This window comes from Thermobia domestica, chromosome 12 (genome assembly GCF_964235325.1).
Source record: "Thermobia domestica chromosome 12, izTheDome1.hap1.1, whole genome shotgun sequence".
NCBI lineage: Eukaryota > Metazoa > Arthropoda > Insecta > Zygentoma > Lepismatidae > Thermobia > Thermobia domestica.
The window spans coordinates 233,077,457-233,091,978 of record NC_137465.1 but is presented as its reverse complement, the minus strand read 5'-3'; the positions used below and the strand labels follow the sequence as shown (position 1 = coordinate 233,091,978).

The 14,522-nt window shown below is 36.9% G+C and overlaps 1 protein-coding gene across 1 annotated transcript in view; it reads left to right on the top strand.

Moving 5' to 3' along the window:
• The window catches only part of LOC145665887 (4-hydroxy-2-oxoglutarate aldolase, mitochondrial-like), a 161,894-nt gene extending 156,084 nt beyond the window's left edge, over positions 1-5,810 (top strand). The window contains exons 6-7 of the mRNA XM_081732996.1: positions 998-1,131; positions 5,575-5,810. Of these exons, the coding sequence (XP_081589122.1) occupies positions 998-1,131; positions 5,575-5,727 (287 nt within the window). The 3' untranslated portion in view covers positions 5,728-5,810. The remainder of the gene's footprint in view (positions 1-997; positions 1,132-5,574) is intronic.
• Positions 5,811-14,522: the final 8,712 nt, after the last annotated feature.

Sequence of the window (14,522 nt, the reverse complement as noted above, 5' to 3'; positions counted from 1 at the left end):
GAGTACTTCAAGTTATATGCCGTAGCCAAACTTCCTCTATAAAATTTGTTGTGTGAGTACCTTAGGATTCTGAAACATATTTTTGGATAGCACACGTATTAGTTCCTAACTGAAGTCTTGACCCGACTACGGTAGGTCCTATAGTCAGGGCCGGATTTAGGGGGGGGTGCAAAGGTGCACGTGCATCCCCCTTCGTTGTAAATATACACTACCTAAAGTGAGAAACTAGCAGTAAGTTTTTCAAAAATCAATAGTTTCAGTCAATTTTCTGAAGACTTAAGGAAAGGGATTCACCGAGAGCAGACACTTAGCATTTCCAGAGCAATTCCTCATTCACACCAGAGATGCCTAAAGGCACTTAAAAAACTAAAATTTAATTCAAATGTACTGGTAGTTATTTGGTGCATCCTCCCTTAGAAAATCTTGGATCCGACCATGCCCATAGTATTAGAGCTATGGATCTTTAAAGTTCATTCTTTCATGTTTACGGCAGCCTATAACTCCGAAAGGAAGCATTTGTGCGCCCAGGTTGCTGTCAGGAATCACCTCTCAAACGTTCTCGGTGTTGTTTTAAAACACCCTATATATACTTTTTAAGACTATCAGCTCGAATTCCATATCGAGGTGAAATGACACTCTTATTATATTTTGTATGAGCATTTTTGAAAGTAAGATAAGTGTTTCCTGTGTTCTATCACGTTTTTGAATCTTGTAAGTACCTGGCTGTCTTCGTCGCCATGATTAACATAAAAATATCAGTACCAATGAAAAATCACCCACAATTGTTTGTAGTGCGTATGTCAAAACCAGGAATTGATTGTCAGTGACTTACCTGAAAATAGAGACCGAATTTCTATTGCGCAGTGAAAATCGTAAAATACACACAATTGATCTAAAGTTATGAATAAGTAACTAGGCGAATTCCGTTGTAGAATAGGATCAACTACATATTTTTTTTTACCTTCTGACCTTTCACTTGTTTTCTTTCTTTCGTCAGGATGTGTTGGAGGGATCACATCATTAGGATGTATTCTTGGGAAGGAGGTGTGGCAACTCCATCAACTTTTTAACAACGGTAAACTCAATGAAGCGAAAGACCTACAACGAAAACTTTTACTACCAACTTTTGCGGTGAGTAACTTTTTTCCCCTATACATATGAAAAACCTTTCAATTTAATTCAGAAAACTAAGTAAAAAAAAAGGGTTATAGATGAACTTTAAAAAAAAAAAAAAATTGTTTAATAATATGATAACACTTAATAAAATGAGCATTTGATTTATTTTTTCTGGTACTCTTATATATAGATTTTCATATCACAATTTAGAATGAGAAACAAATACACAAGTACGGTGTATGTTAAATATTTTATCTCTGTACTGAGTTACAAAGTTTTAAGTTAGTTCTGTAACTTGAAACTGTTATCTTATTGTTTTCTGCTCAAGATGAAGCTATATATTTGTTTCTTTCTGAAACGCTCTAGTTTCTTATTGGCCAATTGCTCCTTGTACGCTCCATAACGCTTGAAAAACAATCCACACATATTTAAAGAGTTCTGCTGGATAGAGCTAGGTTGATGAAATTAGTCTGTAATTGACTCCCACTACTATTGTTTATTTTTAAAAAATCCTCCAATAACAACAATATTTACAGAAATACTTTAGTACAATTTTCTCTATTGTGAGGTAGAAATTAGGTAACCCAAGAGTGTGTGGTCGTGGACAGGATCTCTACAGAGCCTCGAAGCAAGCCAAACAGAGTGGCGTCGGGAACCCCAATGCTCCGCAGCAAGCAGTGAGGGGGATAAAAAGTGACAGAGCCCCAAAGCAAGCTAAGCCAGGAGGAAATGTAGCCAAGAGTCCCGAAGCAGACTAGAGGTTTTGAGGTTGGGTTCTCTTAGTATATACTCCCGGCAAGCAAGAGGAGGGAGACCAATTGAAGACTAGTGCCTGTCCGCTGGATACTGTCCAATATATAGGCGTCCTGACGGCGACGGAGCTGCTGCTGCCATGTCGTCATACGTGCTGGTGGTCCGTCATGTGTTTCTCGTAGTAATCTCACGTGGTGTGCAGTACTCCGACTTAAAAAATACATGTGATGATGTTTACAAACAAGTGCATACGGTATGATATTCTTTGTACACATATGCACGTTGTACATTATAATATACACAGAAAATCCGACTCTATTTCTAACATAGGGGCCGCGGTGGCTCAGTGGTAGAGCATTCACCTCTGGTGTTTGAGGTACCGGGTTCTTTCCCAGCCTCCGCCAAGTGAACTTTGTGGTAGACAAACACCGTGTGCGTGGGTTTCCTTGGGGTTCTCCCGTTTCCTCCCACTTTCTTCATTCCACCATTTTCATACATTACTCATCATCATCGTCTCCTTTAGCCTCACCGGCATAGCTGTGGGGCGTAAAACTCAAAGATTTCATTTCATATTCTATTTCTAACATAATTGAATACAAATATTGACAAACAAATTTTCCACTCTAGTGGATACACAACACACTTACATGAACCCCAACATTGTATCAATCTTTTTACACATTATCTAAATGATAACCCGTAAGGCTTCGAGTGTGTTTCACTTCTTACCCACAAAACATGTCTTATTTATCATTCACTGAAACCATTATTATATTGCACATGTATGTTTAATAGGGTTTTACACGAGACGAGACCAATTAGAATTTTCGTTATGAAATTCGAGACAAGACAATGGTCTTCCAATAGAATTAGATACGTTTTCCGAGAGGAGATGTGACCTTCAAGGCTCATTTTTAAAACGAGACTATCTCAACTCTCGTTTCGCGAGTATTGACTCAGAAACTACTAGCTTCAGACTTTATCTTAAGTTAACTTATATACATTGCTGTCTCTACAATCGGATCAAGGCAACGAATGTTCAAAATCATAAGTTATATTTATTTCTATGCGCATAAACTTCTTATTTAACGATTCGATAATCTCGATGTATGTTGACATAACTTTCTTTATGCAGTTCAATCTGAAGATCAATCATAGAATACTTTATATGAGGAAAGACAACACCATATTTGACAATTCTCTTCCCTTCTACTTGTCAACAATAAGCATTCCTAATCTTCAATGGTGGAGGAGAAAAATAGAGCAGGCCAATTCATCCTTTTCACCACCAAGGTTAAATGGGAGAGGTCCTATTGCTAACATTGTTTGCTATTTGGATTTTAACGCCTGTTCTCAGCAAGTGCTCTATGTAAGATTAGATCTACTTCTTAATGTAGGTTATGAACCTTTAATCGGGTTTATTCTCTGCTTGGAATCGAACCCGTGGCCACGCGTGAAGTACATGAATAACTGTTGATACTTGGCTGCGAAAGAGCTATTGTAGGCTATGTTAGTATATGAACAGTGACCAAGTAATTAGTAGGTCAAAATTGGGAAATTTATTGATTGCAAGAAATAGATAAAATAATACATTAATTTCAGAACGAGAATGATCCTGTTTATGTTTAAAGTTCAGTAACAAAACTACGTTTTAAAAATGTGTTGATAAATGCATTTGTTTCGAGGAATTGGTTGACAATATATGTAGTTTTAAGTACAAAAGCATACACATTTTCTTGTAAAATCGGCCTCAAAATATGAATTTGGTTTCTGAGTAAACTGGATAAGAAAGTAGTCTTTGGGGCGAGTGATCTAGAGTTCGATTCCATATTAACAGTAGTCTCTACTGGAATTTCAAAAGCTTAAACCAGGGTTGGGGAACCTATGAATTTCAAAGTTATAAAGAGCTACCTCTGGGTCTGTCGTTAAATATGTGAACTATGTTAAAAGATACGAGAAATATAATGGTATCAAATAAAATAGTGTTATATGAGGTGTGTTCAAAAAGTGATTTGGAAATCCGAAACACTAATTCCCTTCAACGTATTCTCCTTGGTAATGCACACACTTCTCCCAGCGCTCCCGCCATTGTTGGAAACTCTACTATAGATATACCACATTGACTTGACATCTAGTCTTCCGTTCCAGGCGCTGCTATCGGCTGAAGGAATTCCACTCCCTTTGGCATAGACGGCTGCAAGGCTTTATCCCTTAGTAACAGCTGAACCCTTATTGGCTCAATGCGTGGGTGTGTCGAGAGTGCGAGTTTTAGTTCACATTTTTGCCACGGCTCAAGACATTTTCGCAGCACTATAGAACGCTTTTTTTTTAAATGGCGAGCAACTGTGCCGTCGCATTCCGCATGATGTCTTCTCTTGACTCAAATCAGGTTCCTTTTAGTGACATTTTCACCTTGGGAACTAAGGAAGTCACACGGAGCCACGTCAGGTGAGTAGGGATCCTGACGACTCAAAAGAATGTTGTGTTAGGCGATGAAAGCATGAATCGAATTTCGTGGACACTCTCCTCATGCCCATTCAAAATTGAATGTACCGATGTAATTGAATGGTTTCCGCTTGAGTATCACCAAACTTTTGGCAAAATTTGATGCAATATCACTGTTCAAGTTTTTCTGTCATTTTACAAAAAATAAAGTACGACGACCGCTCATTACACGTCTTCACTCGTTGCCCGACTGCCAACGACAGAAATTTTCTGCGAGCGGGAAAAGCTTCACGACTGCACGCGAGTATCTCTTCTACTTCTACACTGAAAAAATTTCCCGCGCTTCATTGGTTTATGCGGGGGAAAAATAAGGTTCGATATTTTTGAACACACCTCGTTTAATGTGGTTTTGTAAATTATTAATGTAACTAATAACTGTAAAACAAGAATTTTAAGAATGATTTAAAAAATGGATTAAAAGATTGCGATCTTGGCCAATAACTAGTTTTTGAATCAGAGGCCACAAAAATTTGGAACGGCCCCTAAATCGAGTTTTCGTATTTTTTGCGGAATAAGCACATCATACCGAGTTAAGTGATAGTTCCGGTTTGCCTATACTATATGTAGTTCTCAAAAGATGGGGCGTACAATATATTGTTTGATCGAATGCAATATATTGAACGTTTTGGATCAGGGGTCACAAAATTTTTGAACGCCCCTAAATCGAATTTCTATATTTTTTTACGGAATAAGCACATCGCACAGAATAAATTCTTACTTTTGGTTTCGCTACATTGTATGAAGTTCTCAAAATATGGGGCGTAGAAAGAATGTTTGATTGAATAAATATATTGAATTGTTTGGATCAGGGGCCACAAAAGTTTTGAACGGCACCTAAATGGAGTTTTTTTTTTTTTTTTTTTACTGTATAAGCACATCATACGGATTTAAGTGATAGTTCCGGTTTGGCTACACTATATGCGGTTGTCGAGATATAAGGCCTAGAAGAAAATTTTTGCCTGAAATATATTTCATCTTTTGATCCAATAACTGCAAAAATTAAGTCTATTCAAAACTATCATATACAGTCTTTTCGGATATAGTACTATCAATGCAACTTTTGAAATGAAAAATGTGTCATGTCATGGTTTAAACTAAAGAAAAAGAAATTTGGTTTTTGTTAAAAGTCAGTGAACCCTTTAATATCTGCTTTTTGTATTAAATTTGTAAAATATATTTAGACGAATTTTTTCTTTTCAGCTTGCACGATACGGTGTTCCAGGACTGAAATTCATATTAGAAGAATTTGGTTATTATTGTGGACCAAATAGACTTCCATTACAACAGTTGACCACTCAAGAGAAGGAAGATTTAAAGAATGCCTTTAAGAAAGAAGGATTTCTACAATCGTAATAACTACACAAGTCTATTTTTGAAATAAATGCTGTATTCCAATTATAATTGTGCTGTATAATAAATGATATTTCAACAGTTTACACTTTTATTGTTTATTGTTGGAGAAAATGTGTCATTTAACACATGGGCGGCGATTAGGGGGGGACAAGAGGGGGCAGTAGCCAACCCACTTTTTTGAAGTGACGCCCTAACTTATATAATTTCATTTGGAAATGTAAACAAGGTGTCCACACAATTTGGAGAAAAGATCTCTGACTTTTCCCTGACTTTCCATGACGAAAGTTCCAGATTTCCTTGACCCCTGAATAACTTAAAAATATAGAAAAAAGAAAGAAAAACTCCAGCCTCCACACTCCCCATAGTTGGCCTCGTTCTCTTCCGCTTCTGTTTCTTTCTTTTTTCAATTTTCTTTTCAAAGAAATTTAAATTTACAAACATATGCATTAGGCCGATATTGATTAGGCCTACATATTACACCAAATGTAAAGTTACAAACGAAAGTGTGCAGTATACAGAGTACTTAAGATATGAAAAAAATACACAGTATAATACCGACTACACAGCATTATAATATTGCCTATGGTAATAAACAGTTCATACATGATTTTACTGATTATTAAAAAAATAAAAGAAATAACACACACACATTATGTAACACATACTTTTGCTGGTGCAGTTGTTAAATGCAACCCATTTAGAAATGTGTTTTCATCCTTTCTCGCATAGTTTTCTTCTCATTGATCTGAATATCCTTCTTGTTGTCTCCGCAGTTTAATTTTCTTTTCTTCCTCCAGCTCCTTTAGTTGTTGCTGAATCTTCCGTTTCTCTCCTCTTCTCGTCTCCAGCATTTATTTCTCTTTTCTTTTCTAAATACACCTGATATTGTCTCATTGAACTTCTCACTGAATTTATCATACCTCTTGTAATTATTAATCCTGATGATCCTGATGATTATTAATCCTGATGATTAATCCTATTCTCATTACAGGATCATATATGATCCATTGAGCCACCAGACATTCTTCTTGTAAGTTGTCAACAATGAGAATTTTATTTATTGGAAACCACTTTCAAAAAATGCGTTTCCGTGAAAGAAGATAAAACACAATTTCATAACTGACCATAAATGAACGAAGTTCTTCTCATTTCCTAAGACAAGTAAAAAACTCATCGTCCAATACCATCTCTATCATTGGCTATGAATTCATTCGAGTGTTCTTTAAATTCTTCAACCTGAGCTTTCACTGTGAGCTGGAGTTACTATTTCTTCGCGTTCTCAGCCACTTGTCCAGATATCCTGTTAGCACCATGCAATTCTTCAAGAACAGCGTCTACCCTTTTGAGCAAATATGCCAGGATGCAGTGAGATATGTTTTTTTTTTTTTTTTTGCAGAAAATTAGTTTCAACAACTATATCAGAGAACACTGTCTCCCTCAATATCATCATTGAGGACACTACATTTTGCATCCAGTAACAGTAAAGAATTCAACCCTATTTCATAAATTCAGTAATTGAACAGTGGACCAAAATCGATTTTTCCCTGACTTTTCCTGACCAATCTGCCATTTCCCTGACTTCACCTGATACATTTTTACTTCCCTGACCTTTCCCTGACTTTCACTTATTTTCCAGAATGTGGACCCTGGTAAAGGTTTTGTATGTATTACTGTTTCATAGAAAAAATGGTGCCATATGATATTTGCCGTTGCGTGAGTACGTATTGGGTATTTGTCTTCCCGTGGAGTTAAGAAAGCTACAAGAATTGCGTTTTAATTGCAATTCAAAGCAATTAATATTGCAATTGCATATTTCCTTAAATGTCATAGCATATGCTTGCAGTACATACTGTATTTCATTTTCAAAGAGTAAAATCATTCATTTAATGGCATGTGTGGAATTAAAAGTATAAGTTGTTCATTAATTCCCAATTTCAATATAACTTCTGCAAAACAAGCATCATTATTCATTAGTATGATTAATATTATCCTTTCTATTTATTTGTTTAGCAAATTTATTAAATAATCTGATCACACAATTTTCCAGACAGAATTTTAAGATGTTCATGAGCAAGAACTCAAATCTCTTCTTACACTTTCGTTGTTTAAGAGTATAAAGGGCTAGTATCTACCTGTATTGCTCTTACGAATTTACTTTATAAAATAGAAATACGATATACGGCATTTTAAGTGAAAAAAGATAATATCCTATTAGTTATACAACCTTTCATCAAACAGTGTTAGAAACAATCAGGAAATCTAACATTGATATACAATTGTTAAGATCATGTCTTGCCCCCCCACTTTTAACGTCCAACCGCCGCCACTAATTAAACATGTATACATTGCTATTTGAAAAAATTAAACTCAGAAGCTGGAGGCGTGCAAAACTGTGAAACAGCCTCTGTTGTCGAACCGAGTGGCCAAACCTTCCCATTAAATATTAGAATCTTTATTTTGTTCCTATCAATAGGCTACTTCTTCACCGAATTCTGTTTTCATCAGGCCAGTAGTTACTGATAAATAAAGTACCACATAGAAGACGAATCAAACCAAGCCGCACCTGTACCTGGCCGAGTCAGGACACCAAATATGGCAATTTTTGTTGCCTAGACCATGGGCTATTTGCTCAACAAATATGGTACAGATTCGGTTACCGAAAAATAAAGAACTACACACAAGACGAGCTGAGCTAGTCGAGTGTGTTCCTGGCCAAGTCCGGCCACTAGATGTAGTGATTCTTATTTTCAGACGATGAACTACTTGCCCACCGAATTCTGTTCAGTATGGCCAGTAGTTACCGAGATATAAAATACCACATAGAAGGAGAGTAGAGCCGAACCGATCCTGTCCTTGAACGAGCCCGGCCATTAAATATCATATTTTTGTTTATTTTGACATGGACTCAGCCCACCAAAATTGGTTCTGGTTCAGCATGAAGTTACCCAGAAATAGAGTACCACATACAATACCAAGCGAGCCTGTCCTTAGCCAAACCTGGTTACCAAATATAAAGATATTTATTCCTTAGGCGATGAATTACTTGCCTATCGAATTTTGTTTAGATCCGGCCAGTAGTTACCGAGAAACAAAGTACCAGATACAAGATAAGTACCAGATATATCAGTTTTTTTTATTTATTTGGGTATGGGCTATTTGCCCATCATATTTGATTCAAAACCGGCTAGTAATTATCAAGAATTAAAGTACCACATATACACTACCCGCAAAAAGTTTTCGTACAAACAAAAATTAAAAAAGATTTAGCTGAAGAATTGTCAACAAATTGCTCACAATTCAAAGATTTAATGTTAACATCCGACAGCAAGAAAACTCTTGTCCCACTGTGGATGAATGTACGAAAAATAAATGAAACTGTTGCGCTTCTGTGATGGTGTGCTATGGGCTCGTGAGGTTCAAACCGACAATTGCACTGCACATTGAAGCTATCACAGGCAAAAATGCCTCATAGGTATCTGTCAAGTTGCTCTGTTTAACTCTGCATCGGATCTCAAAGCTAGGAGTTGTCTACTGTAAGGAATTTGTAGTGAGCGTGTAAAGTGTTGGCTATTAGTTGGAATGATGTCCCGTACGAAAATAGATTGAAGCAAGAATAATAGTTGACACAATTTGATAAACCGGAGAAAATCGTTCTCAAGCATCATCTGCAAGGCCTCAAGCTACTACTGCGAAGGGGGAAACGTACATTACAGTGGTCAGCAAACATGACAGATGGAAAGCAATGTCCTAAAAACAGGTAGAAGTGAAAAAAACTGGGGAAGAGTCGATCACCTTGAAACTTTCCGATGATGATAGTTAATACGGAACTAAACGGTAATGTAGGAGCTAGTAAACCACTATTATGCCCTCAAAACGAAAAGAAGAGATCGTTTCGAGCAAGGACATATTCAAGCTGGGGGCTTGAGGACAGGAAGAAATGTTTATTTACTGACGAGTCAAAATTTGAAATATTCAATCATGAGCGCAGAATTTTCTTGCATCTTCAAGGGCGAGAGAGTATTCCCGTCATTTGTTTTTCCAACAGTAGCTCTGTGATGGTGTGGAGATGCTTGGTGAGAATCGAGTGGGAGATTTAGTTGCAAATTTAGGATACACTAAGAAAAGAACCGTGCCATCTTATTTCGATCAGACACGGCGCACAATGGTCGGAAACTTGGGAAAAGCGGACAAAAATAGTTTATTCCGAAACAATGGAAGTTGACGGACGTTTCTCTATTGTTCTATATGTAACTGTTCTTTCTAAATCAATTGCAACTACTGCGAAAGTGATTCGAAGAACCCTGTTGCAATACGTGCAGTTATATATGCAAGGTGTTCCAAAAGTGCGGAAACCCCTTGCATAAATGTCAAATACTGCAAAATATAACCAAGGAACAATGCAGAGGAGTATTAAAGTTGAGAAGAAATTGGGGTGGACACAGAACAATGAAAGCCGCCATCTTGAAATCCACCATCATGAATCGCACATACAGTTTATAAATTGAAAACATAACATGTTGACGCCTTATATCAATTGGACATCGCTAGCCAATACGAAGCTATGACAGTTGTTAATGTGCATCCGAGAATCGGTTACAGGTTCAATGTGCTCTCCTTCTAATTGTATGTGCAGCTAATAAAAAGACGGTGTAAAACAAATGGTTTGACCTTAAGATACAAAATTAAATTTCGCGATTTTGCACTCGTGCCATCTTAGAAGAAACACATACTTACTGGAATGTAATTTAGTACAGGATTACGTTGTTTCGGTGCGATTAAAATATTCAGCATATAATCTTCTTATATAGTACCGCACTGACGTGTAATATACAGCAGCTCCACATGACTGATAGTTTATCACTGTAATATGTATGAGGCTTTTACAACTTTGATTCAGGGACGAAGGGCAATCCAAATTACGTACAAGACTTATGCCTTTTCCCTTTGTAAGGCTCGGATAGCGGATCTGGACTGCTACCACAACAGCATTACTCATCACACATTTTGAGTTAGTTGGGGTTGAATCTTTCAGCTGTATTTGACTGCAGCTACTTCAAATGCTCAACTTTTGTACTACTCATGGTCAATTCAATAAACCTTATTTTGCAGATAAGCAAGGATAAGCTTGGACTGCAGAGCTACTAACATCAGTGTATATGTAAGTTTTCAGTAGCACTAACAAAGCTATCAAATGAATGATATGACAATGGATAACAAATAAAACTCTTCACTAAACACACAGTATTTAAGTCCAATGCACTATTCAACCGCTTTAATCGAAATTCAACCGCTCAGAAACGATGTAAATGATTAAAATATATCATATTATTTGGTTTATTTTTACTTATTTTTCGGCACTTTTGTTTGTTTATGTTTACATGCATTTTATGGAGAGCAAAAATAATCCTATGTCCTGAAACTCCCGATTTGGAAGCAGGAGAGATAATCAAATATCAATACCGATTTCATAGGCGCCGAAGTTGACAAAATTTATTTTTGACAGCTTTTACCCATTTCCGACTACTGTGCGGCGTGTCATCTGGAACGAGGCTTGTTGATCATGGGTTCATCACAGAGCAAGACAACCAAAACATAACAAGGCAACACAACATAACATAACATAACATAACGTAACATAAATTAACATAAAATAACATAAACCAGCTCCCGAAGTTTGTTCAAATAGTTTCTAATTATCCTGTATATTGGGTGTCCCAGACATCATGTCACATTACTTATGGGTAGTTTTCAGGCCCGTAGCCAGTCCCAAAATGTAAGGGGGCGAAATTCAACCGTATTATACTTTATCACCGTAAGTTCTTTTCCAAGCCTACTATGAAAATTTTAGAAGGGCAGTAAACATTTAGAGGACCCGGCCCCCATGACCCCTGTGGATACGGGCCTTATAAATTCGTTGGATCAAACCGATTAAGTTTTCTCAGTACCATTTGCGCGACTGCAGCATCGTTTTTGAGGCACTGGGTTGCCTATTGTGATGCACTATTGACTTTCGAAAATTGTCAATACAATTCAAAACACAATAGTGATAATATATTTCAGCAGGTGCTGCGTATACAATTAGTACAAAGAATACATGACACGCCAGTGACATGGAGGTGACAGTGTTGCGAACCGTGAATAACATTATTTAAAATCACTCTGTCAGGTTATTGCATGTTTAGTGTCCATGCAACAGCGTCATTTTAGATTTTGCTTGGGAGGAGCAAGACCGTGAATGTCAGTATACTTTTAGGTTTTTCATTGGTATATTATTATCTTATGGATTAAAATGTATACAAGAGTCAAACTTAGGGACGGATTCCCCCCCGCTTGGTACTTTGGTACTACTAAACAAAATATCGGAAGACAACAACTCTGTGTTGCTAACTATCAGGAATAAAGACGATATCACGGCTTCGCACTTTATCATGAGTTTCGAAACATGTACTAACATGTTTCAGCATTACATATTGAGCTTCATAAAAGCAGCAGCAAAGGACAATAAACGAGCAATAAACTGTTTGAATAGCAAGAAAAAAATTCAGATGTGCGTTTACGATCGGATGCCTTCATTTCTGATGTGATGTCACTTTTGTAGACTGGCAGACAACAACAACGAGAAATATTGTAGCTAAACTAGTGCTTTTCTATTTAAAATTATGAATATTACAATTAGTCTTAAATATTTGCAAGTAATTAGAAGGTGACACTGAGAGATTCTTGATCTGAATGATAATTACAATAATAATAAAACAAATAATAATAATAATAATAACAGGAAGAACAAGAATTTTAGGAATGAACCAAAAAATGCATTAAAAGTTTGTGGTCTTGGCAAATAACCAGTTTTTGGAGCAGGGGGCACAAAATTTTTGAACGGCCAATAAAACGTGTTTTATTACTTTCTACGGAATAAACATATCATACAGAGTTAACTTATAGTTTGGGTTTGGCAACACTGTATGTAGTTCTCCAGATATAAGGCGTAGAAGAAAATTTTAGATTGAAATATATCGTTTTTTTTTTAATCCAAAAGATAAGAAGACAAAGAAGAGAAAGCGTTTGATTCTTCCTGCAAACCGATTCGTCTGTGTTAAAAGTAGTCACAAGCGTATTATCGTTTGCACTGTTACGTACTTGGAACACTCTGTATTCGATTGTGTACACCATCGTTAGCCCACTTACTGATACTACACGACTCAGATGAGCAGCAATCTTGTGGAATGAGAACCATACTTCTAGCATCCATATTGTGCGGACACACATAACGTCAATTAACTTCACAATAACTATTCCCTGGCATCGTCCTGGTTTCGTAGACATAAACTATGAACCACATATAATATATTTGAAAGTGTAATAACATGTATAACATAAGTGTTATCCAATAACTTTTAAACTTCAGCAATCCCCCAAGTTAGGCAAAGCTACGCTTTAAATCACGAAGATTACAATTGCTTGCGTTTATAAACATGGTTGTTGCATTTGTTTCTTTGACACAAGTTGCACCATACAATAATATACGTTATATACACACAGGAGCTTCATTTCAGAATTCGCTTGGGGGGAGGGGAGCAAGCGCACCACTGACATAATACTTTCACGTTTTGTACTAGAATATTAGTAGGCAATCTATTAAAGTACATGTATTCCTCAAACTCTCGGGGTGGCAATTGTCCCCTCCTGCCCTTCCTAAATGATGCCCCTGTATACACAGTATGTCCAATGGGAAAGATCACTATTATTTTGCTACGAAACCAGGAGCGACATCCATGAAGAAGTGTGTGTGTACTACGAAGCGACGCGTTTAAATCATCTTCAGTCAAAATTGCAAAGTGCTAGCAGCGACGATCAATGCATATGGATCTTGTACCTGACAGTACCTTCCAACTGTCGGTCGGAGAGCCTTAGCATTTTTATTCTGAGCTCTGACGCTTTATGAGTGGTTCTTATTGAAGACATCATGTTTCATCATCTGTTACAATGCTTGACATGAATCCTGGATCATAAGAACTGCTTGTTTCACGTATCTGCAGTGCTCGACTCTGCAATACTTTTGCAGGTCACTGGATTTATGTGGCACAAACCACGCACAGACTTTTCGTTTAACCAAATTTTCGAGTAGAATGAGGTGGACAGTAGACTTCGGAATCCCATTGAGATCCTAAGTGAATGTTACAGATGCATAACGATCCTAGTGTACGTGCAGAATGTTCGCCACCAATTGGGCATTTTCGTTAGTTTGCTCAGTCACTGTTCGTCATGGTCGTAGATCGTCTTCAATGCTCTCCTGATTTTCACGAAATCTTGCATATCACTTAAACACATTCTTAGGCTCAATGTGTCACTACTGTAAACATTTTGAATACTTTGCAATGTCTCAGTTGCACTTTTACCCAATCTGAAACAGAATTTAACGCTAGCGTGTTGCTATATTTCTCACAGACGTTCAGCATGTGTACTGAGTCATAAGATCCGCGTCATCGACCGTCAGTGTTAACGCTTTACGACTTTGCCGTAAAATAGTCGAAATGTGTCGTTAAGTAGTAGATATATTTTTTTGTAGATGGTGCTGGTGGTTTCGTGGCAAAAAGTCAATCACCGTTCTCACTTGACAGATTGTATGTTTTTGTATAAAATAACACACAGAAAGAATGATTTATATATAATCTGTATATTTTCCATACCTTTATAATTTACATCTGTTAAATCCTGCTGCCTGATGTTTCATTTTTAAAATAATAGTTTGTAAATAACATGAACTGGGGACATTGCCCCAATGCGGAACATCTACA